General features: G+C 48.1%; 1 protein-coding gene across 1 annotated transcript in view; it reads left to right on the forward strand.

Moving 5' to 3' along the window:
* MAL2 (mal, T-cell differentiation protein 2) overlaps positions 1 to 22,860 on the forward strand; it is a 34,327-nt gene extending 11,467 nt beyond the window's left edge. The window contains exons 3-4 of the mRNA XM_015413020.1: positions 17,654 to 17,830; positions 22,271 to 22,860. Of these exons, the coding sequence (XP_015268506.1) occupies positions 17,654 to 17,830; positions 22,271 to 22,342 (249 nt within the window). The 3' untranslated portion in view covers positions 22,343 to 22,860. The remainder of the gene's footprint in view (positions 1 to 17,653; positions 17,831 to 22,270) is intronic.
* The last annotated feature ends 3,614 nt before the right edge of the window (positions 22,861 to 26,474 follow it).

The raw sequence follows: 26,474 nt of genomic DNA on the forward strand, positions 1-26,474 counted from the left end.
GTAAGGTAACTGCAAATTATGCTTATGGTTCTTTATCAAATATTAAACAGTCACACTATGTGTGTTAAGTGTAGGGTTGCCAAACTCCGGGTGGTGGCTGGAGATCTCCCTCTGTTACAACTGACCTCCAGGCAACAGTGATCAGTTCGCCTGGAGAAAACTGACACTTTGGAAGGTGGACTCTATGGCATTATACCCCATTGAAGTCCCTCCCCTACCCAAACCCTGCTCTCCTTAGGCTCCACCCCCAAAATCTCCAGGTGTTTCCGAACCCAGAGCTGTCAACCCTAGTTGATTGCCATCAAATTGCTTCTGACTTATAGTGACCCAAAGGTGTCTCAGAGCGGCTTACAAACTCCTTCCCCTCCCCACAACAGACACCCTGTGAGGTAGGTGGGGCTGAGAGAGCTCTTCACAGAAACTGCTCTTTTTTTCAAGAACAGCTCTTATCAGAGCTACGGCTTGCCCAAGGTCATCCAGCCAGGTGCAAGTGGAGGAGTGGGGAATCAAACCCGGTTCTCCCAGATTAGAGTCCACACACTTAACCACTACACCAAACTGGCTCCAGAACGTCCTATTGTTAACAGCCTTGGGTCTTGCAAACTGAAGGCTTCTTTTATTGAGTCCGTCCATCTCATGTTGAGTCTTCCTCTTTTCCTGCCGCCTTCAACTTTGCCTAGCATTATTGTTTTTTCTGGTGCCTCTTGTCTTCTCATAATGTACCAAAGTATGATGTCCTCAGTTTAGTCATTTTACATTAGGAGGACAGAAAATATTGGCTGAAAAGGTTTTTCATGTCTGATAAGGAAATCTGCAAGTATCCCCTTTTCTCATGCTAGTACTACTAGAATTTCCGATGCTTATGGTCCAAGACTATGTATGTTTTTCTCACTGAGTTCAGGATTGCAGCCTTAATCGGATTAGGTAATTAAGAAATCTTTGGTGGGTTAAAAGTGCGCCCCAATCAATTGGAGATTTTAAAAGCAAAATTGTTTTAATGCAGCCAAAAATGGCAGAGGCTGTCTTGGAGGAGGCATTCTTCATCTCTGGTCCAGGAGGGAATGCCTCGTCAAAGACGATACCTCTTTTGACCTGTGTGTGCACCAAAGAGAATAACACCTGCTGCAGAACTTGTGACAAAAGTTTCAGTTAATGAACTGTCATTATCAAATGGGAAAGGTGTAGCTAGCGCTGATTCATGAGTCGTACATGTCACATGATGACTCCTGGAGGGTGTGAACAGTCTCTGTTGTTGCCGTATGGTGATGGGAAGGCTCTGCCTGTTTTGGCTAATCTGCAGCGGCTCATTCATACTTGCATAAACGTTGGCACTTGTTGCCGCAATCAGTGCATGATGAAGTGAATCAGAAAACCTGTATATAGATATTTTAAATATACTGTTGTCTGGAAGGTGACAAGAGTTATGAGCACCACTGGGTTGGGTCATCTAGGCAATCACCTACATACATAAGTGGTGTCAAGTTGCGACTGACTGATGGCAACCCTAGCGAGGGGCTTTTGAGGAAAGTGAGAAGCAGAGGTGGTTTGCCATTGCCTTCCTCCGCAAAGCCTTCCTTGGCAGACTCCCCAAGTACCAGCCCTGCTTAGCTTCCAAGATCTGACGAGATCAGGCTGTACTGTGCCATCTTCCCTGCCAGGCAATCACCTAGAGCGCCAGGTTTTGAGGGGCACCTAAAAGGGGAAAGGAGACTCCTCCAGTAGCTTGAAGGGAAGCTTGACATTTACGGGCTTCTAGAATCTCCGTATCTGTTGCCTCTGGACTTCTGTAGCAGCCGTAATCAAACATAGAGACCTTTTGAAGACCATATCTATTTTTAATGTTCATATCGTGCATTTTGAACACCCAATCAAGTAAAGTGTGCCTTCTAGACTGCTCTCTATTAAATTGGGGGCGGCCCACCAAAATCAAAGTTTGGCCAGGGCACCAAAAAATGACCTTGGGCCTAGGGTAGCCCGCTTCTTGATGGGGCCTGGCGATCTCCCAGAATGGCAACCAATGTGCAGACTACAGAGATCAGTTCCCCTGGAGAAAATGGCAGCTCTGGAAGGTGTGGCATTACATCCTCTGAAGTCCATCCTCTCCCGAAACCCCAAGGGTCCACCCTCATAATCTCCAGGAATTTCCCAGCCCGGAGTAAGAAACCCTACATCAGTCTACCCTGTCAAGATGATGGTAAAAGGTAAAGGTAAGGTTCCCTTGCTCGAAAGCCAGTCGAGTCCGACTCTAGGGTTGCGGTGCTCATCTCCGTTTCAAAGCCGAAGAGCCAGCGCTGTCCGAAGACGTTTCCGTGGTCATGTGGCCGGCATGACTAAACACCAAGGCGCACGGAACGCTGTTACCTTCCCACCAAAGTGATACCTATTTATCTACTTGCAATGTCTTGCTTTTGAACTGCTAGGTTGGCGGGAGCTGTAACTAGAGACGGGAGCTCACTCCATCATGCGGCACACTTGGGTCTCGAACTGCTGAACTACTGACCTTCCACAGCCTGCAGTTCAGTGTCTTAACCACTTGAGCCACCGCAGCTCCTCAAGGTGATGGAGCAAAGCATAATAATATGTACCAAGAATAGTAGCTCAATGGCCAGGTCTGATCCTTGATATAATTTTTGTCTTGCCTCTGATAACCTGACCACATCAGTTGAATCTAAAAAAATAAGAAAAGATTAACCACAATTTCATTAATTAAGATGAGAAAAAATTCTCTTGAAACGTTGAGAACATTATGGGAACTATGCAAACCCAAGGGAAGAAATGTGGGATGCCTTTAAGAAAAATGGACCCAACCAATGTTCCCTCTAAGCTGTGGAGTCTCGTGAGCAAAAATTCTACTTTGTGAGCTACTGGCATTCAAGTTGTGAGCGAGCGATTTGCCTGCTGCATAAATTAGCTTGCTCTGGAGCCCTCCTTCCTGAGCTAAAACAGAAATGTGTGAGCCAGAGGCTAAAAAACTGTGAGCTAGCTCACACTCACTCACCTTAGAGGGAACAGTGGAACCAACTATCCAGGAGTGAGAGAGTTTTGTAGTGCCCTAGCTCCAGTTGGTGAGCTCTTTCATTTGCTTTAGCGGGAACACATTTCATTTACGGGTAGAATTGAACAGCCTGATCCTAAAAGTCTCTACTGGCATGACTGCCTGCAACGTTGGAGGGTTGTCGTGATCTGTCGGACTGCTCTTCCACTGTTGTGGTGGTGGTTTCTTTCATTGTTCGGTTGTGTTTGGTGTGTTTTTGTGGAATGGTAACGTCGCAAGAGCCACTTTGACCTGGAAGGCCATGGTCACCTGACCTGAGCATTCAGTTATCCCTCCATTGCTTGCCTAGCAAACACAGAAGGGACCCCCAACTCAGGAGCAGAGCATCTGCTTGGCTCGCAGAATCTCCCAGGTTCAGTTGATGGCATCACTGAGAGTTCAGGATATTATCTGTCACTTCATAGGCGCTGCATGTACTCCTGTATAAGTCTGTATCTGATTAGGCTAACCTGCCTGTGTTTCTAAGGGGCGAGGATTTATGTGTCTTGGCCTGGATGTCCCAGGCTAGGCTGATCTTATCAGATCTCAGAAGCTAAGTAGAGTCAGCCTTGGTTAGTACTTGGATGGGAGACCACCAAGGAAGTCCAGGGTTGCTACGCAGAGGCTGGCAAGGACAAACCACCTCTGAACCTCTCTTGCCTTGAAAACCATATGGAGTTGCCATAAGTCAGCTGCAACTTGATGGCACTTTCCATTAAAGGATTTATGTATCTGATTTTTAAAATTTATTTTAAAGGCACTGGCCAGTCGCATAACCAGATTTCCATTTGGTTTGCCTGTGGGCAGAGAATGTGAACAATTTAGATGGGTAGCAGTGTTAGTCCGTCTGTAGCAATAGAAAAGAGCAAGAGTTCAGTAGCATCTTTAAGACTAACAAAATTTGTGACAGGATATGAACTTTCGTGAGTCAGTGTTCACGTCTTCAGATACGGCTAGAATGTGTCCATCTATCCTTATAACTTGGAGAGGGGAGTGATTTCAGATGCCGAGTGACAATAGCAGGCGAATGGCAATAGCAGCTGTGAATTAGGTGTGATGTGCAGAGGCATGGAGAAATCAGCATGGTAATGAGACAGGAAACCTAGATCTCGATTCAGTCCACGAGTATGCATTGTCTTGAGCTTCATTATCAGTTGCAATTCAGCAGTTACGTTTGGCTTATTTTGTTAGTTCAAAATTGTATTTGAATTGTGCCTTGTGTTTGAGACCATTTCTATTCAAGCAGCATATACATTGGTTTTCAGGGAAATGCATTCCCACCTGTAACTTTTTGTCATCCGTCCAGTTTGGATGAAAATTTCAGGGGTTGTTTCATCACCCAAAAATTATGACCCTGTTTTAGAAAGCAAATATGCCTTATGGGCATTGAAAGGCATGATGCATTTTTGGCTGTGATCTCCCCCCCCCTGCCCCATTCCAATTGGGGTGAAATTATAAGGGATCGTAGCCCTCACCTAAGGGATCCTCCCTGCCAAATTGCAAACAGAGAGAAGTGTACATTAATTCTTAGATTGCGGGAATCGCATTTTAAAAGTTCTTAAATTCAGATTTATATTTTTTGTATTTTGTATATTATGACTGTTTTATGCTTACTCTGTACATTGGTCTCAAGACCGCCATAATAAACTAAACTAAAACCTGGACAGAGAGAAGAAAAACTCCCTGCAGTACAAGCCATTAAAGTTCTTGCTTGCAGAGCGGGTACCTTCTTGCCAGACAGTGGCTGCGGTCACACGGAGCATTAGCCACGCTACAGAGACGGAAGATAGGCAGATTTTCTGGGCGCGATCAAACCACAACATCTGGGAAGCGTAGAGCTCCCATGGTGAACCCGAGGCTTCCCGCCAAAGATGCGCCATAAAAAACTAGTACCTCCGAGGTACTAGCTTCCGGAAACCGTGGGGCAAGGGCAGGCGTCTGATCACGTTTCCGGTGGTAGCTCGTGGCATCTGGCGCCCACCCATGTCCCGTCGCGAAAAGGGTTAAGCACCCAACGGCGCATGCGCACACTTCGGTTAAAAAAAACACACACAACCCCCGCCCCGCCACTTCTTTGCCGTGACGCAGGATTTACGTATGATCGGCGTAGTTCGCTCCGGGGCAAACAGCCACGCCTCCCCTCGCAATATCCAGCCTGTGTGACCGGGGCCAGTAATGACAAAGGGACTGACCCTACACTAGGTTCATTGATTTCTACATACCAAATTCTGCTTGTTCCCAGAAGCCACTGAAGACCTAAAGTCGATTGCAATAGTTCCAGCAATGAGCACCCCAGTTTATATAGAAAGGTAGGGGAAAACAGTAAGCACAGAACTGCCAGTCAGAGACCCAGGTTCAAATCCCCACTCTGTCATGGAAGCTTGCCAAGTGACTAGGATTGCCAGCCCTGTGGTGGCAACCCCAAGGAGCTTTTTGGGTGGGGAGGGTGGAGTGTGACAAGAGGAGGAGGAGGGGGAGGAGATTGGATTTCTATCCTGCCCTTCACTTGGAGTCTCAGAGCGGCTTACAAAGTCCTTTCCCTTCCCCTCGCCACAACAGACACCCTGTGAGCAGTGTTCTCTCTAAGCTGAGTTAGTATGAGCTAGCTCACAATTTTTTATCCTCTGGCTCACACATTTTTGTCTTAGCACAGGAAGGAGGGCTCCAGAGCTAACTAATTTATGCAGGAGCCAAATCGCTCGCTCACAACTCTAATGCCAGTAGCTCACAGAGTTGAATTTTTGCTCACAAGACTTCACGGCTTAGAGGGAACATTGCCTGTGAGGTAGGTGGGACTGAGAGAGCTCTGAGAGAAACTGCTCTTTCAAGGACAGCTCTGACAGAACCATGACTTGCCCAAGGTCATGCAGCAGCTGCAAGTGGAGGAGTGGGGAATCAAACCCGGTTCTCCCAGATTAGAGTCCATGTGTTGCTGATGTGGTGACATCACTTTCTAGTGATGACCCAGAAGCAGGGCTACTTTTGGGCAGGAACGCACAGGAATGGAGTTCCGGCTGGCTTCAGAGTTGGCCACGACCACTACAGCCAAAACCTCTGCATGCGTAGCTACACAGGGAAGGCCTGGAGAGCCACCCCCCGGCGACTCCAAGGCAGTGGGCCGGGAGGGGGGGGCGCTGGAAGGATCGGGGAGGCATTTAAATGCCTCCCCGTGCCTTCCCTGGCCTGTCCAAGGGCCAGCTTGCCCAGGCTCCCTGTAGCCGCAGGGCACACAGGCAAGCCGAAGGAAGGCAGTTTGAACTGCCTTCCCTCCCCTTCAAGGGGCTCCCCGGGCAAGCCAAGAGAAGGCATGCAGTTGTGGCCTATAATGCTAATGAGCAGTGCTGTCAGGGGTGTGGCCTAATATGCTAATGAGTTTCTGCTGTCGGGTGTGGCCTATTATGCTAATGAGTTCCTGCTGGGCTTTTTCTACAAAAAAAGCCCTGCCCAGAAGTGATGTCACTGCATCAGCAAAATCCCCCCCCCCATCTCAGTAGTAAAGACCACAGAGCCTGGGGGAATCCTAGAGTGCCACGAAAGGTGGTGACTGTAATTGTCATTACCACATCCACGATGTTCCTCCACCCCACCCCCCATTTTCTCATGCTGCTTGATTAGCCAAGAGCAGGTAGGAGCAGCTCTGTGAGTGATCTTAGACCAGTCACGCACTCTCAGTCTAACCTACTTCACAAAGTGGTCCTGAGTATAAAATGTAGGCGGGGAGAATTCCATAATGACCTCATTGGGTTTTCAAGGCGTTCAGGGGTGGTTTGCCATCGCCTGCCTCTGTGTCACGACCCAGGTATCCCTTGGAGGTCTCCCATCCAAATTCTGACCGGGGCCGACCCTGCTGAATTTCTGAGATCTGACGAGATTGGGCTAGTCTGGGTTGGGTGGAGTATAAATGAAGTAAATAAAAATACCAACCTGGCCCAAACCTCCTCAGCTCCAGCAAGGCTGAAGTATCAAGTGCCCTTCGGCTGTAATTTGGGATTGGGAGTGCTCTTCAGTCCAGAGTTAATAGAAGCCATGTTCCCTTCAGTCTCCTGAGCAATTTCTGCCAAGAGGACAGGGAGGGGCTTTGATTTCTGGCTCAAAGTGTCCACCTTTTTGCTCTGAAGTCCAGTATAAATTTAACCTACTTGCCTATTACAGCAGTAGGGAGTTTTCCAGAGGATTTCCAGATAATCTGCACATTAGTATCTCCAGTTAAAGGATCTTTCAGACTTGGTGATACCTTGGGAACTTACTGCATGTAGGAATAGACAGCGTTGGCTGACATGGGCCAGTGATCTGACTGAGGCAGCTTTGTACGTAGACATATTAAAGGCCAGGCTGCTCCCTCGGCATGATCCAAACTATGTTTCCAGCGCAGGGTTGGTGTAGTGGTTAAGAGCAGCAGACTGTAATCTGGAGTACCAGGTTTGATTCCCCACTCCTCCACATGAAGCCAGGTGGGTAACCTTGGGCCAGTCACAGTTCTCCCAGAGCTCTCTCAACCCCCCCTACCTCACAGGGTGATTGTTGTGGGGAGAGGAGGGGAAGGAGATTGTAAGCCACCCTGAGACTCCTTGGGTTAGTGAAGGGCAGGGTATACATCCAACTTTTTTTCCTTCTTCTCTTTCAACATATTTAAGGTGTGTTGCTAAAACTCTTGCTTAATATTACATCTGCTTGGATTGATCCAACTCCCCTGATTAGCAGCAGGAGATTTTTTTAAAAAAGAAACACAGTGCCAGCTGCCGCATCACATCACTACGTTAAAAGAAAAGAAAATGGAAGTGAGATAGGTTAGCTCTAGGAATCTCCAGAAGCTCTATGGGTTTTTCCATAGATTTTCTGGTGATTCCTAGAGCTACCTATGTCACTTCCAGTTTTTACCAGAAGTGATGTGATGCCACAGCCACCATTGCGGTCCCCCATATCCCCATTCACAGCCCTCCTGCCAGTTTCCTGGCAGCCCTAAACCGAGCAGCATTCTGTTTCCAACAGCAGCCATCTTAGATGCCTCTAGGCATTCACAGAGCATAAAGCCAACAGCTCTCCCCTGATGATAACCAGAGGTACACTACCTCTGATGTCGGAGGTTTCATTTAACTTTCATGACTAAAACCCATTGACAGACCTGTTCTCTATTGAGTGTGTCTAAACAATTTTTAAAAATACCCCAGCTAAGCATAGAAGCCATCGCAACGTCTTGTGGAAGTGAGTTCCATGAGATCGTTATGTGTTTCTTCAACCTCATCCTCTAATTTTATTTCCACCCACAACAAACTCTTAAGAACACGAAGTTCTCTTTGTCCATAACCATCCCTCTCCCGTCCCACTCCTTCCCTGTGTTCAATCCTTCCTGTCAAATTTCAGCAAGGATTTGACTGATCATATCTCATAAAGGCTGTAAAAACAGCTCGTGTACTGATGGTCCGAGATGGGTAACTCCAGCAGCAGTGAACCGTGAGGAGCAGAGGGTTCCCGCCAGGCATGCTCTGAAATCTGGCTGATAGAGCAGTTGGTCTACGCTGTCTGTAAGTTTTATGCACGAGCAAGCTGACATATTTCTTACTTTACATCACTGCCTAATAAAGATGACCCCCGGTCACACGTAAGGGTTTGGGCCGGAAGAGGGACGGATTGGGGCCGCAGCAAATGGGCGCAATCCCGCCGCAACATCTGGGAAGCGTTGCGCACCCGGCCCCGATCTGGCCCTTCAGGCCAAAAATCCGTACTTAAAATAAACCACCTACTGAGGTGGGCTTACCAGAAAGGCTGCATCAAGCGCGGCCGTGGGATCGCCGGCGCGTCCTTCTGCCGGTGCATCCAAGGCACCTGGCCGAACTGCGCATGCACACACATGCGCAGTCGGCTGTCTCTGTCTCCGCTCGGTGGCTTCCTCCCCAGCATCTGATCGTGCCGGGGAGCAACGGCACGGCGGCTTAGGGGGTCTGTGTGATCCCGCCGCCGTGTGTTTCTTTTGGTGCGGCTCTGAATAGCCGCACTTTGCCCGTGTTTTTTTTTCTGCCGTGTGGCAGGGACCACTCTCAGTCTTTTCAGGAAGAATAATTATAGACTCTCAGGTATGTCAAAGGTACCATGAAGACTTATTGCTGGGTGTTTACGCAGCACATTGCAAGTGATCACATACATTACCTGCAGGATCCTTATTGACACCCTTGTAAGGCAGTCATGATCACTGGATTGTACATAAGGGACAGAGGATAAATTATTTTGGAACAGACAGATACTGATTTTAATTTGCTTTGCTACCTCCTTTGTTTTATGCTGCTTGAAAAGAAGACTTTGGCAGAACTGTTAGCGTTTCTTTTCTTTTTCATTTTGTGTTACCTTTTCCCTTTGCAAACAGCTTTGTGAATAAGGATACCCCCCAAAAGTCACTTTCCTGTTCCAAAAGCATCTTGGTTTTGGCCAGATTTTAAGTGACAAAGTGGATTACAAAGCAATAATGAACTTTGGATCCTAGTCTCCAGTCTAAGCCTTGTGGCTCCTACCCGGAACTTCCCCCCCCCCCTTTGGATTCCAAGAGTCTTGCCTTGTACTGGTGACAGAGCCCTTCTTTGTGACTGTGGCCAAGGCAAGGAAGTTCTAGGGCAGGGCGAGTGGGTAGAGGAAATGAGATAATTTACCTCCCAAAAATACCTCCCTGCACACAGTGTCCTACTGATGCAGATGTCTGTGCCCCCTTCATGAGCCAATGTGCCAGAAAGCTGTGTGAAGGTCTGTAGTTGGCATCAGATGCCTTAGAACATGAAGGGAGGGACTGCAGTCTGTGCGCACGGCGTTCTGTCTCTTGTGCTCTGTTTTGCTCAGGCGTCTTTGCAAAGGACAACTGGACTTTGTAGGCAGAATCAGTCTTCATTACTGTTGCTGCAAAGTACCTTGTTTACTTAATTTTAAAAAATGTCTAGCACAACTCCCTTCTTCATGATGAACATAAGAGAAGCCATGTTGGATCATGCCTGGTAGGGCTGCCAAGCCGCGGCGGGGGATCTGCACATCTTCACAGGATCCCTGCTGCGGGGGACAGCGACGCGTTGCACCACCGTCGTCAGGATGTGACGCTACGCGTCGATCTGGCAGTGGGGCTGTTTGGAGTCCCGTTGCCAGAGCGACGCGTAGCATCACATCCTGGCGACGGCGGTACAACGCATATTGCTGTCCCCTGCGGCAGGGATCCTGTGAAGACGTGCGGATCCCCCGCCGTGGCTTGGCAGCCCTAATGCCTGATGTGTGGAAAAGAGGCCTAAAATGAGGGAGGAGATTGCAACGTATCTCAATACACAGAAACACAGCACACCCCACCTCCCGCCGGATCCCTGTTGGCAGAGGCTATTCAGGAAGGCAGTTCTTGCCTTCAATGCAGCGGTTTACTTTCCACACAGGAGGGAATGGCAGCCGTATGGGAGAAACAAAAAAGGTGTGCTCAAGACCGAATTAGATATTAGGGGCCTGTGGGGCTGCTGGCAACCGGCATCTGCCCCGCACAGCTCCCTGGTAATTTCTGGTAGAAGAAACTTGTGAAGTGACTTAATTGCACTTAGCCTGTCCTTGCCCTCTAATCCAGTTCCTTGGATGGCACTCCAAGGGAGTGGAGAAAGGCTGAGCATGAGAAGATCATGTCATGTGTATCTTTTTCTAGTGATTACCGGGGATATGTTGCTGACCTGAATGGCCCAGGCTAGCCCGATCACGTCAGATCTCAGAAGCCAAGCAGGGTCGGCCCTGGTTAGTACTTGGATGGGTCACGATCAATGCTCCCTAAGCTGTGGAGTCTTGTGAGCAAAAGTTCTACTTTGTGAGCTACGGGCATTAAAGTTGTAAGCGAGCGATTGGGCTACTCTGCATAAATTAGTTTGCTCTGGAGCCATCCTTCCTGAGCTAAGACAAAAATGTGTGAGCTGGGGGCTAAAAAACTGTGAGCTAGCTCACACTAACTCAGCTTAGAGGGAACACTGGTCACGATGCAGGGGCAGACAATGGCAAGCCACCTCTGAATGTCTCTTGCTTTGAAAACCCTGTGGGTTTGTCATAAGTCAGCTGCAACTTTCCACCGCCACCGCCAGGGAGATGTAGGTAGGAGGCAGCTACACATCCCCTGTCCCTCTTAGGGAGCCCATTTAGTGTTGTGGTTAAAATACTAACTTAGGACTGAGGAGATTCCCTTTCCTCCATGAACACCATTTCTTTAGTTTGCTTTTAGCCTGAAATCTGTTAAACTCATTTTAAGCTGCTTGGTGGTTTACGTTTTTCTCTGCTCTGGCTGGGTGTTCAATGCTAGGTGTTAATTAATAACTTTTTAATGTGTGCATTCTGCTTTATTTTGTAAGCTGCCTGGAGCAGGTTCCCTGGAGAGGCAGCATAAGAACTTACCAAACAAATATGCTTACTGGGTGACTTGAGGCCTGTTGCGCGCTCTCTCTCTCCCTCTCCCTCCTTCCCTCGCCTACTTCACAGTTTTCTTGTGAGGATAAAAATGACCAAGGGAAGAGCTGTGTATACTGCCCTGAGCACTTTTGAGGTTGGTTAGGAAAGCACAGGGCTCATTTCCTGCCGGAACGAGCCGGAACACCGTTCCAGCAGTAACAAGCCCAGGAGCGGCAAGCCCCACCCCCAGCTCCCAGCAGGCGCCCCCCCTCCCGCCTTCCCTGATATCCCATAGCCCCAATGGAGTGATCGTGCCACTGCTGCAGTGTGACTCCAGAGAGAATGGTTTTAAAGTTTAAACCCCTTCCCTCTAGAGTTGCGCCACAGCTGCAGCACGATCACTCCATTGTATTCTATGGGGCCATAGGATACAATGAGAGGTTGTGCCGCTGCAGCAGCGCAACCCTAGAGAGAAGGGGTTTGAACTTTAAAACCCTTCCCTCTTTGCTTCCCCCACCAGTCCACATTTAAAGATGGCTCCCCAACCTTTCTTTGCTTCTCCAGCCAGCGTTCCAAGGCGGGCCGGCTGGGGAAGTTAAGAAAGGTTGGGGAGGCATCTTTAAGAGCCTCCCCTTCGCTTCCCCAATCAGTGCGCCTTGTCAGGCTGGCGGGGGAAGCGAAGGAGAGGTATTTAAAGATGCCTCCCCTTCTTTTTTTTTGCTTTCCCAGCTGGCCCACCTTGGCAGGCCAGCTGGGGAAGCAAAGCAAGATGGGGGAGGCATCTTTAAATGACAGGGGGTGTGGCATATGCAAATAAGTTATGTTAATGAGCTCCTGCACCTCTTTGTCGATGAAATGACCCCTGGGAAAGCAAAGCCCTGATGTGGATAGCCCAGTCTAGCCTGATCTCATCAAATCTTGGGAGTCAAGCAGGATCAGCCCTGAGTTAGTACTTAGATGGGAGACTACCACGGAAGAGTATGGGGAGTCGGAGTACAGGCAGGATGTGGCTGTTGCTTTGTCTTCCTATCTGTGGGCTGCCTAGAGGTAGCCGGTTGGCCACTGTGTGAGACAGGATGCTGGACTAGAGGGGCCTTTGGTGGATCCACTGTGGCTCTTCTTATGCTCTTTGGTCCAGGGATGCTGAGGTAAGCAATGGCAAAACACCTCTCTTTGTCCATTGTCTTGAGAACCCTATGGGGTTGCCACACGTCAGCTGTGACTTGGCGGCACCCCCCAAAACAAGGATAACAACAGTAAATTAGAACTATGGGAGAAGACTCCTGAGAGTCCCTTGGACTGCAAGGAGATCAAATCAGTCAATCCTAAAAGAAATCACCCCTGACTGTTCCCTGGAAGGCCAGATAATGAAACTGAAGCTCAAATACTTTGGCCACCAAATGAGAAGGGAGCCCTCACTGGAGAAGACCCTGATGCTGGGAAAGACTGAAGGTCAAAGAAGACGGGGACGGCAAAGGATGAGATGGTTAGACAGTGTCATAGATGCAACGAACATGAAGTTGAGCAAACTTCAGAGGATGGCAGAAGACCGGAAGGCCTGGCGTGATCTGGTCCATGGGGTCGCAAAGAGTCGGACTCAACTGTGCGACTGAACAACAACAACAAAAGACCCAAAATGTATATTTTTAATTTATTCCATGAATGTCCGCCACTGTCACTGATCAATGACAGCGATATAAGCCCTTGGGGTCCCAACTGGAATCAGGGTTCAGCTTGCCTTTTGCACTCGGGGACCTAAGTGTCTGGAGCAGGAGTTGTCTTGCAGCTGTGCCCCCCATCATATCTCATTTATTTTGCCCTATAGAGTCTAATGGGGCTGTTGAAAATCTAGGCTATGCAGAGGAACAGGCAGTTCTGATCCCAGTTCTGTCTCTTGGTCACACTCCCATGTGACAGGATTGTGGGACTGGATTTTATATGCCTCTTCCATGGAGACGCCCTTCCTTGCTCCAGGCAAACCTATTGGCTCCGTGTCCTCGAAAGGAGCATTTGGCTCAGGCTCCAGGTCACAGCCCAGGCAAATGGGGAAATGCCTCAAGCGAAAGCACTGAAGTCACTCTAAGAAAGAGCAAAGCATTTTATGATGGAGGATAAAATCTTGGATGAAATCACCTAAGGGGGCCTGGGTTCAAAATACCTGTGCAGTTCTGAAGCTTACTGAATAGCCTTGGGTGGATCACTCAAGAGCCAGTTTTGGTTAAGTGCGCGGACTCTAATCTGGGAGAACCGGGTTTGATTTCCCACTCCTCCACTCACAGTTGCTGGATGACCTTGGGCAAACCATAGTTCTGTCAGAGGTGTTCTTGAAAAGAGAAGAAGAAGAGAAGAAGAGATTGGATTTATACCCCGCCCTTCACTTGGAGTCTCAGAGCAGCTTACAAACGCCTCTCCCTTCCCCTCCCCACAACAGACACCCTGTGAGGTGGGTGAGGCTGAGAGAACTCTGACACAAACTGCTCTTTTTCAAGGACAGCTGTGCCAGAACTTGTGACTGACCCAAGGTCACATCAGCAGGTGCAAGTGGAGGAGTGGGGAATCAAACCCGGTTCTCCCAGATTAGAGTCCGCGCACTTAACCACTACACCAAACTGGCTCTCTGTTTCTGTCAGAGCAGTTTCTGTCAGAGCTCTCTCAGCCCCACCTACCTCACAGGGTGTCTGTTGTGGGGAGGGGAAGGGAAAGGAGTTTGTAAGCCGCTCTGAGACTCCGAGTGAATCCAATCTCCTCCGCCTCCTCTTTTTCTTCTTCCTTCTCCTCCTTCTCCTCCTCTTTTTCTTCTTCCTTATCCTCCTTCTCCTCTTCCTCCTTTTCCTCCTCCTCCTCCTCCTTTACAGCCTTGCTTTACTGGGTGGTTGTGAGGATAACAACGGCATAGCCTTGTTTACCCTGAACTCTTTCTTTCCAACACATCTATGTCAGCGATCACACAAATGGTGGTGGTGGAAGGTGCCCTCAAGTCACAGCTGACTTAGGGCGATCCTGTAGGGCAGAAGTGTCAATCAGAAAGCCTGGGGGACAGAACCGGCCCATCCAGGGCTCTTACCCGGCTCACAGGCAACTGGTATGTATGTAAGGTACTCCCCCCTTTATGATATCCCTTGGAAAAAACCTAGTCTTGCATATGATTTGATACATTTATTGTGGCTTTTGTGGGCTCCCCGGTAAATCACTTGCTTTCACAGTTAGGAATCAATTGCGTTTGTTTGTATTTTGAGTAAAAAGTAATGTTTCAATTAGTTTTGCCTGTATCCTTTGTAAAGTTTATATCTCCAGTACCTGGCACTACATTTTATGGCACACATGGCCCGGCCAAGTAACATTTATGTCAGATCTGGCCCTTGTAACAAATGAGTTTGACACCTCTGTGTAAGTTTTCAAGATATTCAGAGGTGGTTTGCCATTGCCTGCCTCCACATATTCCTTGGATGTCTCCCATCTAAGTACTAGCCAAGGCCGACCCTGCTTAGCTTCCGAGATCTGACTTACGGGATCGGGCTGTCCTGGGACATCCAGGTCAGGGCAAACACACAAATAGCCAGTGACAATGACTTCTGTAAGTTAATCATGTGATTCATGAGTTGGCTTTCATCTGCCGGTGTAGTGCCTCCCCCCCCCCGCCAAGGGTGTAGGGTGTGGGAAACATAATCTGGAGGATAGCCTAGTTAAGATATCAAACAAAATCAAAGTGTTCATTAAACTAATTGTGGTTAGTGTGGCCATCCGAAGATAGGCCTCGCCACTAACCGCAGTTATTAAAGGTATGTCAAGCTGGAATATGAAATCGTCGTTGCAGCTGGTTCCTTTGCTGTGGTGAATCTCAACCGCTGTTCCACCTGATGTAAAAATGCAAACATTTTGACTTTCATCCTGGCCTGTTCCCCAGTTAACACCCTTGTTGCTATATAGGGGAGGTGGGGAAAAGAGCAAAGGAGATTGCCCAGAGGCACAGGCTAGGGTGTCACCAATACGCAGACGACACCCAGCTATATCTGTTGTTGGGCAGCCAGTCCAACTCTACCCCAGATGACCTGGAGCGGGATGTGGTGGGCTGGCTTCGGCTGAGCCGATTGAAATTGAATGCAACGAAGACGGAGGTCCTGCACCTGAGTTGGAGCGGCTCGGGGGTAGGGATCCCACTATCAACCTTCGATGGGATGCCACTGGTGCCAGCGCCAAGGGTCAGGAGTCCGGGAGTGCTCCTGGACGCTGCCTTAACAGTGGAGGCCCAGGTAGCAGCCACTGCCAAGTCAGCCTTTTATCATCTACAGCTGATCAGGCAGTTGGTTCTCTTCCTCAAACGCACCTCGAGGTTAGACTACTGCAACGCTCTCTACATGGGGCTGCCCTTGTCCAAATCCAGAAGCTGCAGTTGGTGCAAAATGCAGCAGCCAGGCTGTTGATGGGTCTTTCCATACGAGATCACATCCAGCCTGCGCTGAAGGCATTGCACTGGCTGCCAATAGCATACCAGATTCGTTTCAAGGTGCTGTTTTTGTCCTTTAAAGCCCTATATGGTCGGGGGACTGCCTACCTGAGGGACCGCCTTTCTCCATATGTGCCCCAGAGAGCCCTGAGGTCAGGGTCACAAAATTGTCTGACTCTCCCTGGCCTGAAAGATGCCAGATTGGCCACTACGAGGGCTAGGGCATCTTCAGTGGCGGCCCCACACTGGTGGAATGAGCTCCCGGAGGACATCAGGGCCCTGCGGGACCTTTTACAGTTCCACAGGGCCTGTAAAATGGAGCTCTTCCACCAGGCCTTTGATTAGGAGCCGCCACTGATGAATGAACCATCGTAAATTGAGCAAATGAACCATCATAAATTGAGCATGCCATGGCCCTATATTACTACGCTGGATATGGCCTTTCCTCATCGGACCATGTGTAGATATCCGTATATCGCCACCATCTGTATATATTAGCACCTTATGTCATTGTCTTTTGATTGTGAATTTTTACTGTATTTATTTGTTTTATTGCATTTTAATTGTGTAAGCCGCCTTGAGCCAGTGCTGCACCGGCAAGGCGGGATATAAATTGAAAGTAATAAATAAATAAATAAACCCACATTTATCGTGACGAAAGTAGATTTGAATGATTGTCTGCAAGTTGAACCTGGTTTCACATGACACATGGGTCCCAGGATGTATTTGGCAAGCACATGATAGGTGTACGTTATGTGCCATCAGTTGGCTTCCAACTTACAGCGACCCAATGAATTAATAACCTCCAAAACATCCTATCATTGACAGCCTGCTTAGGTCTTGCAAACTGAAGGCCGTGGCTTCCTTGCTTGAGTCAACCCATCTCATCTTGGGTCTTCCTCTTTTCCTTTTGCCTTCCACTTTTCCCAGCATGATGGTCTTTTTCAGTGACTCTTTGTCTTCTCATGATGTGACCAGTATGATAGCCTCACTTTAGTCATTTTTGCTGCTAGGGAGAATTCAGGCTTGATTTGATGCACGCGGTACAGATCACTGTATTTTCGCTGTGCTGAGTAGGGAGATGCTTATATGTCTGTTGCTGCCTATTCCTGTTTCTGTGACTGAGAACAAGATGAGTGGATCGTACCTTCCACCCAAGCAAGGGCAGGGCCAGCGTGGCGACGGGTGCAAGCCACACCTAATGCTTCTTTCCGGCACCACTTCCCTCCATAAATGGCGGTGCCCCAAGCAGCCTCTTGAGTCAGTAGGGTGCTGAACCAGCCCCGGTGGAGACATGAAGCCACAGCGCTTAATATGCTTGCATTTCAGTCAGTGCCTAGATGGGAGATGTGGTTGCCAACCTGGGGGGGCGGGCGCTGGAGATCTCCTGGAATGACAGATGACAGAGAGCAGTTACCCTAGAGAAAATGGCTGCTTTGAAGGGTGGGCTCTGGCGTTACATCCCACTGAGGTTCCTCCCCTTCCTAAACCCTGCCTACCCCAAGCTCCACCCCCAAATTTTCAGGAATTTCCTAACCCAGAGCTGGCACACCTAATGCAAGACCAGCTGTAACAAATTCAAAACACACCCGCACATGAGCATAGAGCCAGAGTCACTGGGAGAGGGGGGGCATAGCTGTGGATCTCCTGTGCTGTGCAGGAGGTTGGACTAGATGACCCTTGGGGTTCCTTCCAGCTTTATGTTTCTACATATTGCAGGCCACTTTGTTGGTTGATAAAACTTGAGCAAAGGCAAAGTTCTTTCATCTCTGTTTTATTCTTTTTTTTTCCCTTCTCAGGATTTCCTGTACCACGCAGCCGTTTTTGTCTGTTATTTCGGGACGTTTTTGTTGCAAGCCGCCACGACGTCTTTGCACGGCCATCCGCTTAAGTTCTATTTCGACATCCAACGCAACACTACCATCCATCAGACACTTCTAAACGAGCACGAATATAACTTGAGCATAGCAGCTGCTGTAAGTATTATGCGGGCCCCTTTCCACGCGGAACCAGCTGGTGTGTGGCCAAGGTTTCCAGTAGGTCCCTTTCCGAACTGAAGAGCCTGTTCCTCTGTCCTTTTGCTTCTTCCACGTTTGGTGCTTTTGATTAGCGGTGGCCGGTCTGCTCTTGCAAGTGTGATGAGGGAAGCCTTAATGTGTGCGTGGTGGCCGGTCTGCTTTTGCAAGTGTGACGAGGGGAGCACTCATGCACTGTAGCCACAAGCAGTCTGGATGTTCAGGAGGCCATTTTTACAGTGCAATTGGAACTGCAGTGAAATGGAATCGCACAGGAGGGTCACGTCTATAGCACTGTATTGTACTGCAGTGTCCTCTCTGATCTCCAGGTGACAGGGATCAGTTCACCTGGAGAAAAGGGCCACTTTGGAAGGTGGACTCTGTGGCATTATACACCGTTGAAGTCCCTCCCCTTTCCAAACCTCACCCTCCTTAGGCTCCTCCCCCAACCCAGGGCCGGCAATCCTACATCAGCCAGCAGGAGGACTTGGGAGCTGAGGAATGGGGGGCGTGTGATAATGATGTCGCCGGTGTCACTATGTGCAGAGGATGCTAGTGTTTAAAAATCTCCTTCAGAGTGACAGTGGGCATCATAGGCGATTGGTTCCATCACAGCGGAAGGCCTGTCAACCCTAATGGCATGTCCTGCCATTTAGACCACTGCATTTAGACAAACTGAGAGCCAGTTTGGTGTAGTGGTTAAGTGTGTGGACTCTAATCTGGGAGAACCGGGTTTGATTCCCCACTCCTCCACTTGCACCTGCTGATGTGACCTTGGGTCAGTCACAAGCTCTGGCACAGCTGTCCTTGAAAAAGAGCAGTTTGTGTCAGAGTTCTCTCAGCCCCACCCACCTCAGAGGGTGTCTGTTGTGGGGAGGGGAAGGGAAAGGAGTTTGTAAGCCGCTCTGAGACTCCAAATGAAGGGCGGGGTATAAATCCAATCTCTTCTTCTTCTTCATTTGTACTGTTTTTCTAGTTCCGCTGTCGAAGTCCTACTACATTGTTTACTGGAGGGCTTTGCTGTTTAATTGAACTGTTTCTCATGTTTTGTAATCCGACTGGAGTCTCAGCAACAAAGGCATGCTTAAAGTGAAGTATATAAGGATAACAGGGCAAAAAGAAGGGTGGGCTGCCAGCCCGAACGCCTGCTAGAGTTAGCATTGCTATCCGATGGACTTTCTGAACATGGTCAGATATTCCATAAAGCAAATAGTGGCCATGATTTGCCAGTGTTTCAGGACACTGTCATTTGTTAGCAAGGGCAGATAACGGGTATCCCTCCCCAACACTCCAAGTAGTCTAGTAGAGTTTCTTCTGCTGCCAGTATCCTGTGCAGTCATCTCCAAACAGGAAGAATTGGCCAGGTGCTTACAGTTGCAGCTGGTGTATGGCAAACCCCAGCAAGGGGTTTTTCAAGGCAAACGAAAAGCAGCAGAGGTGATTTGCCATTGCCTTCCTTAGCAAAGTCTTCCTTGGTGGCCTCCCATCCAAGTACCAACCCTGCTTACCTTCCAAAGATCTGATGAGATCTTGCTTAGCAGAAACATATCTGAAAACCAAAACAGAAAGTTGTTTCTTAAGAGCTGCTGTTCCATTATCATTTTTCAGTCTTAATTTTATTTTTTAAAAATATGTAGGCTCACTCTGGTATGCTAAAATCAAAGCCAAGGAGAAAACTCCTCACTGAATTGTTCACATTTAGAGAAACCTTTGCCTAACATTGTCACAACAGCGCGTTACAGGTGTTCCCTCTAAGCTGACTTAGTGTGAGCTAGTTTTTTTTTAACCTCTGGCTCACACACTTTTGTCTTAGCTCAGGAAGGATAGCTCCAGGGCAAACTAATTTATGCAGTAGCCAAATCACTCGCTCACACCTTTAATGTCAGTAGCTCACAAAGTAGAATTTTTGCTCACAAGACTCCACAGCTTAGAGGGAGCATTGCTCATTACAGTTTTTTAAAGAGTTAATTTCACTGTTTCATAAGTTGTTAATTAATTTGTTTTTCTAAACAGCCAATGTACCAACCTTTGTTGATTCAAGTTAATGCTTTAATATGCTTGCCAATTTTTGGATTGGGCAAATAGCCAACCCTAATTTGGTTGGTTACACTTTTATCTTGCCCTTCCTCCAAGGAGCCTGAAGCAATGAAATGGTTTTCTCCTTGTCCATCTTATCTTCACAAGGACCCTGTGCGGGCTAAAGTGGACATGCCCACATGTTCTCCATGGGGACTGTCAAGCATACGCCAGTTGCCGGTCACACTTCTGTCACTGTTATGGGCCAGGCAAATGGCACTGGAGGGAAACAGAAGCCCCTCCTCTCACTGCATTGTCATCCCAACCCGAATTGGGGCCCTGCAGCACGTTTAGAGGAAATTCACCTTGGGGATCAACAGCTGGCATATGGCGGCCAGTCCCCATGGACAGCCCATGACAAGTACCATGTCTAGTTAAGCCCTGAGTGAGGTCAGAATGGGAGAGAATAGACTGGCCCAAATTGAGCTTGTGAGTTTCTTGGTAAGCAGGGATTTGAACTGGGTTTCCCCATCACTAATGACTATACCACACTGGCTCTCCATTGCCGGTCCTGTTTGCGCTCCTATTTATGCTCATGGCAAGCAACCGCTTTCTCTGTCAGCCGGGGCGCTTGCATTACAGACTTGCTGTCCATGTTGTTGATCATATGATCTTCTGTGACCCGTGTCATTCTGTTAGTTCTAGCTCTTCTTTCTGCTTCCTTCTTTTGGAGCAGCTCTTCTTGAACTCTCTCATTTCCCTCGTGGGTCCTGCAAGCCTTGTTTTGTCCTCTTCCAGCTTCTCCTGGAGTCATATTTACACGGCAGGCACTTTCCTCTTCAACAAACCCTGTGTTCTGCCCCCAGTGGAAGAATTCCCCGGGACATGTAAATCTAGGGCTGCCAGATCCCCCAGGGGGGGGCAGAGGTTTGCAAAGTTTAGGGGCTGCCAACCCACCAGCCAGATGCAGGCTCCCAAAACACCTGGATCGCACCAGGCACGTTGCCGGGGGGACGCTCTAACATTCAGCCTGAAAACTCTATGGTATCATAGAGTTTTTGGTCGAATGCTAGAGTGTCCCCCCCCCGGCAACATGCCTAGTGTGATGACATCACTTCTGGGTGACGTCATCACAGTGCATGCACGCTGTGCACATGAACAAAGATCCTGGAGCGGCAGCTTCTCCCCACTACTGGAAAACAATAGGGACCTGGCAACCCTATGTGAATCTGTGATGAGACTCCCTCCCCATGCTGTTCCCAAAGCAGTTTTGCACCTATTTTGAACCAGACTTAGTCTTTTTTAACTCCTTTATAAGTACGTCTTGTCCAATGAACTGTGATGGCGGGAGGAAGCCGGGCTTGGTCCATGACAGAAAAAATGGTAATCCTAGAATCACAGAGTTGGAAGGGGCCATACAGGCCATCTAGTCCAACTCCCTGCTCAATGCAGGATCAGCCTAGAGCATCCCTGACAAGGGTTTGTCCAGCTGCTGCTTAAAGACGGCCAGTGAGGTCACTGCCTCCCTAGGCAGTTGATTCCACTGTTGTACAACTCTGACTGTAAAGAAGTTTTTCGAATATCCAGCTGGTACCTTCCTGCCCTTAATTGAAACCCATTATTGCGAGTCCTCTCCTCTGTTGCCAACAGGAAAGCTCCCTGCCCTCCTCTAAGTGACAGCCCTTCAAATACTTCCAGAGAGCAATCATGTCCCCCCTCAACCTCCTGTTCTCCAGACCGAACATTCCCAAGTCCCTCAGCCTTTCCTCACGGGGCTTGGTCTCCAGGCCCCCGATCATCCTCATCACCCTCCTCTGCCCCTGCTCCATTCTGTCCACATCCTTTTTGAAGTGAGGCCTCGAGAACTGCACACAATACTCCAGGTATGGCCTGACCAATGCAGTGTACAGTGGGACTATCGCATCTTGCGATTTGGATGTTATGCCTCTGTTGATACACTCCAGGATCGCATGAGTCGAATCCTTCGGGCCTCAGTCGCTAAGCTTTGTAATTTCTCCGTAGTAATAGCCGACCTGCCAGCTCTCTTACGGTTGTGACACAGGGATGATAACATCAGTCCTCTGAAAAACCAGTATAACCTAGGCTGACTTTGTTTTCTCCTCTCCTTGCAGGTATTTAAGCCTGGGTGTAACCAGAGGTGTGAGCCTTTGGGTAAAAGCCAAACTAGCTGGGCCTTTAACTTGCCCAGGATATGTTTGTTTTGTTTGTTGGTTGGTTTTTGTTTAGATTATATAGTTTAGATGAGTTGGTCTAGAAACATCTTTAAGCTGGGTTGGGTCCCTTTGGGGAGAAAAGCACCATAGAAATGTCCTAATCAATTAATTAATCTGGTATGAAAGCTTTTTCCTTCTCTTTTCTCTGCAGATTTTTGCCTTTGTAACCACTGTATGTTATGGGTGCAGCACAACCCTGGCTTTGAGAAGATGGAAACTATAGTACTGGAAGAGAAGAATTGTCTCTGTAGCATCCCGTCAGTTTCGCATAACGGTGCAGATGATCAAAATGGTTATACCATTTGTCCAGCAAATCAGAGTGGAATTCCAAAAAAAACAAAAACAAAACGGTGTTTGGAATAAATTTATATTTTTCTAAAATGTTGATATGCAGATAAGCCCATGTCTTGATTCTATTTGTCGACAGGCTGGGAGAATTGTTATTTATTTCTCTAGTTTTTTTTCAATTGCCTAGGTTATGGAGTGACTTTTGGCCCTGGCTACTGATAGTATTATAAAGCAGAATGATAAAGAACATTGTTGCTATCAGGCAATTTTTTTTTTCTTGGTGCTAACCAACTGGTTGGAGGAGGAAATAAAAACCTTTGCAGATGTGCTTTGTACCTCGCAGCACAGGAAAATGCAGAGAGGCAGCTATAAAGTCATAAATCCTGCAGTGCTTGTGGCTAATAGTTAACTCAGTTTGCGGCCCGTGAAACATAAGAACATAAGAAGAGCCATGCTGGATCAGACCAATGGTCCGTCTAGTCCAGCATCCTGTCTCACATAGTGGCCAACCAGTTCCTCTGGTAGGGCCAACCAGTTCCTCTGGTAGGGCCAATAGAGGCTGAGGCCTTCCCCTGATGTTGCCTCCGGGATCTGGGATTCAGAGGTTTAGTGCCTCTGAATGTGGAGGTTCCCCTCAGTCACCATGGCTGGTAGCCGTTGATAGCGTAGCAGGGAAGCAGTCTCTTAATTTCTGTGGGATTGTGCAGAACGCCTGCATGAGCCTCTTTGCAATACATGGAGAGTGCTCAGTAGCAGTGTTGGCTGGATTGCTTCCACCCTCGTGCCGATATCTGTGCAGACTGGGTGAAGGGTTCCTACGCTAGTCTAAATGGACTATTTGGACCATTGCCTTTCTGTTTTTAAAAAGTACTTAATGGGAGTTGGCAGGTTTTCTATCTATCCTGTTCATATAAGTTCCTAGCTCTGGCTTTTAAACAGCACTTTTCATCTCTAAACCTGAACACATTTTATGGCCAAGTTAATTATTAGAGCTCCTGCCAACCTAGCAGTTCAAAAGCAAGAAATTGCAAGTAGATAAATAGGTACCACTTCGGTGGGAAGGTAACAGCGTTCCGTGCACCTTGGTGTTTAGTCATGCCGGCCACATGACCACGGAAACGTCTTCGGACAGCGCTGGCTCTTCGGCTTTGAAACGGAGATGAGCACCGCAACCCTAGAGTCGGATTCGACTGGCTTTCGAGCAAGGGAACCTTTACCTTTTAAGGAATGGGAGGGCAGCTAAGGAACACCCCCAAGGCTATTCCGTGTTGTGGTGGCAGAGAATGGAGGAGTATCTTCAGAGGAGGTTTTTCTCTTCTAGTGAAAAGGCTGGGACATAAACATTGGAGCCAAAATTGCTCAGTTGTGACAGCTGTTAAATTAATGGATTCCTTTTAACACTCGAAGAGCATATTTATCAGTCTGATTTTAATTGGAGCAATGCTTTGGAGGGTGGAAAGGCATCCATGCTTGAAAGCAGAATTAGAGCCAATAGATCTCTGGATTCAGAACATTTGTGGGAGGCCATGGCTTGAAAGTGATTTACCTGTGTTTAACCAGAAGAGAGTGCTCAGTGGCATTTCTTACATTCTTATGTATGGACTAGCTCTGTATCGTATACAGTCAGTTCATGAAATGAATGGACAAATAATGCTAACGTTTTTGGAAGGTTATCATGACACACTGAGTCTCCCCCCCGCCCTGCCCTGTATGTTCAATGCTCAGGTGGATTTTCCTTCATTCTCTTCCTAGCCTTGCATCCCAGAAGTCTAGAGCAGTGTTTCCCAACCTTTGGGTCGAGACTCAAAAGTGGCATTTGAAGCCTCTGAAAGTAGAGTCATGGGCCGGCCCTCCCTAATGGCCGCTCCTGCCGTTTGCCTCATTCTTTCTGTCCTTGTCCTCCTCATCAACACCTCATATTGTCACCTTCCACCTCCCTTTGTGATGATGGTGGGAGGAAATCTGTCCTGCAACTAGCAACTTTATGATAGTCACTGGAAGGCGGGGGGAAATTGAATACCGCTTGCACGGGGGGGGGACTGCACCCTTAATGCAATGGCTGCGGGGTCCTCAACATCTAGTTGGCCATTGTACAAAATGGAATGCTGGACTAGATGGGTGACAAGGTCATCGGTTCCCTCGGGTGCCAAAAGGCCCTGGGCTGGCCCTGGATGGGGTCACCATACCAAGAGAGCCAGTTTGGGGTAGTGGTTAAGAGCATGGACTCTAATCTGGGAGGACCGGGTTTGATTCCCCACTCCTTCACATGCAGCTGCTGGAGTGACCTTGGATCAGTCATAAGTTCTCTCAGAGCTGTTCTCTCAAGGGCAGTCCTCGAGAGAGCTCTCTCAGCCCCGCCTACCTCACAGGGTGTCTGTTGTAGGGAAGGGAAGGGGATTGTAAGTCGCTCTGAGACTCCTTCGGGTTGTGAAGGGTGGGGTATAAATCCAATCTCTTCTTCTAAATTTGTACTTGGAGGTCAGCATACCAGTAAGTTTGGGAACCACTGGTCTAGAGCTCCTGTTCCAAGTGTCGCATGCCCAGCTTGCAAAGAAAAATTCTACCAGTGCCAATGTGTTTAATTGAAACTTGTTTTTATAAATGTGTATTGTAGACTTCAGCATTTGCCAGGATATGCTTGTTCCTGTATGCCTGCTGCTTCTTCAGTTAGCCATCCTTGTTCTAGAAAAACTTTATTTATATTGCAGAGTATCTCTAATGCATTTATGGTCTGAACGCGAACATGTATGTTTTTTGGTTACCATTTGTACAGATTCTCTCAAACAGAAATGTTTGCACTATTTCCCTTTATTGGAGGGTGCAAATTCTTTTGCTTCAGTGCTCACAGATCTGTATTGCGTTTATACTTCCTATTAATGCCATTTTGTGAAACATAGTGTGAATGGAATATAACAGCATGTGTCTGACCCACCGAGTAGTTTTGTTATTCTCTTGCATTGTCAAATCAAATCAGAGGGATCACCAGGAAAAAAACATGACTTCATTGGGCATTGAGTTCAAACATGGTACCCCATATGCACTATTTGAGTGCATTGACAGCTCTGAACAGCAGGCAGAGTGGATCGGGCCTTTGGAAGGTAAGACGGCAGGACAAAATTGCAGAAAACACAGTTTGAGTTTACCAACTAGAGGCAAGGGGACAGTTTTCTTTGCCCAGAAACACTAATAAATAGCTGCTCTCCCGACAAAAGCCTTAGTGAAGATGTTCCTGTAGTTATTGGTAGAACAGCCAATCAGGGTGGAGATTTTTTTTTCCTTTGGGCCAATCGGATCCTGATGTTTTAAAGGGGGAAGCCCAAGCACGTATTGAGCGTTACAGCTGCCATGATTGGTAGAATGCTGCTACTGTGATTAGCAGAATGCTCAAATGCCCAAGTTCAAGTCTTTGGTTACCTTGCCTGAGCTGAAAGGTTGGGAGCATAGTGGACTCCTTTTATATGTACTTTTGCAGAACTGTTGTTGAAACTTTTACAGATCTGCAGGGGTCATTTCTTAGAAAAAGAGGTGCAGGAGCTCATTAGCATAACTCATTAGCATAACTCATTTGCATATGCCACACCCCCTGACATCACTGGAAGTGTGTCAGAAGGCAACACCCACCGCTCAGGCTCCACTGGACTGTTTTGGATTGCTAGCTATTGGGGGGGGGACGTGCAGATCTGTCCTCGCAGAGGAGGGAGAGCTTGTACCTGAATAAAACTTGGTCTTAAAGGTGCCACTGGACTGTTTTGGACCCGGGGGGCTCTGCAACTTACCTAGCTGCTTCTTGCTCTGACTGAGGGCTGCTGGGAGCAGGGGGCGGGGCTTGTTGCATGTGACCGCCCCCTGGGCTCTTTACTGCCAGAGCTCCGTTCCTGTGCACTCCTGCAGGAAATGACCCCTGCAGATCTGTCTCATGGAGATTCTGCATCTAGCATTCGCTCCGCTGTTTTAACAAACCCACATTGGAACAGAAATTCCCCTCTACATTGCATGCCACTTTCACTTTGATTGTCGGATTTTATGGCAGTGTCTAGACTGCATGCTGCTTTCACTTCGTTTGATCT

The sequence above is a fragment of the Gekko japonicus genome, unplaced genomic scaffold (assembly GCF_001447785.1).
Source record: "Gekko japonicus isolate JY-2015 unplaced genomic scaffold, Gekko_japonicus_V1.1 scaffold2464, whole genome shotgun sequence".
In the NCBI taxonomy this organism is placed as follows: domain Eukaryota; kingdom Metazoa; phylum Chordata; class Lepidosauria; order Squamata; family Gekkonidae; genus Gekko; species Gekko japonicus.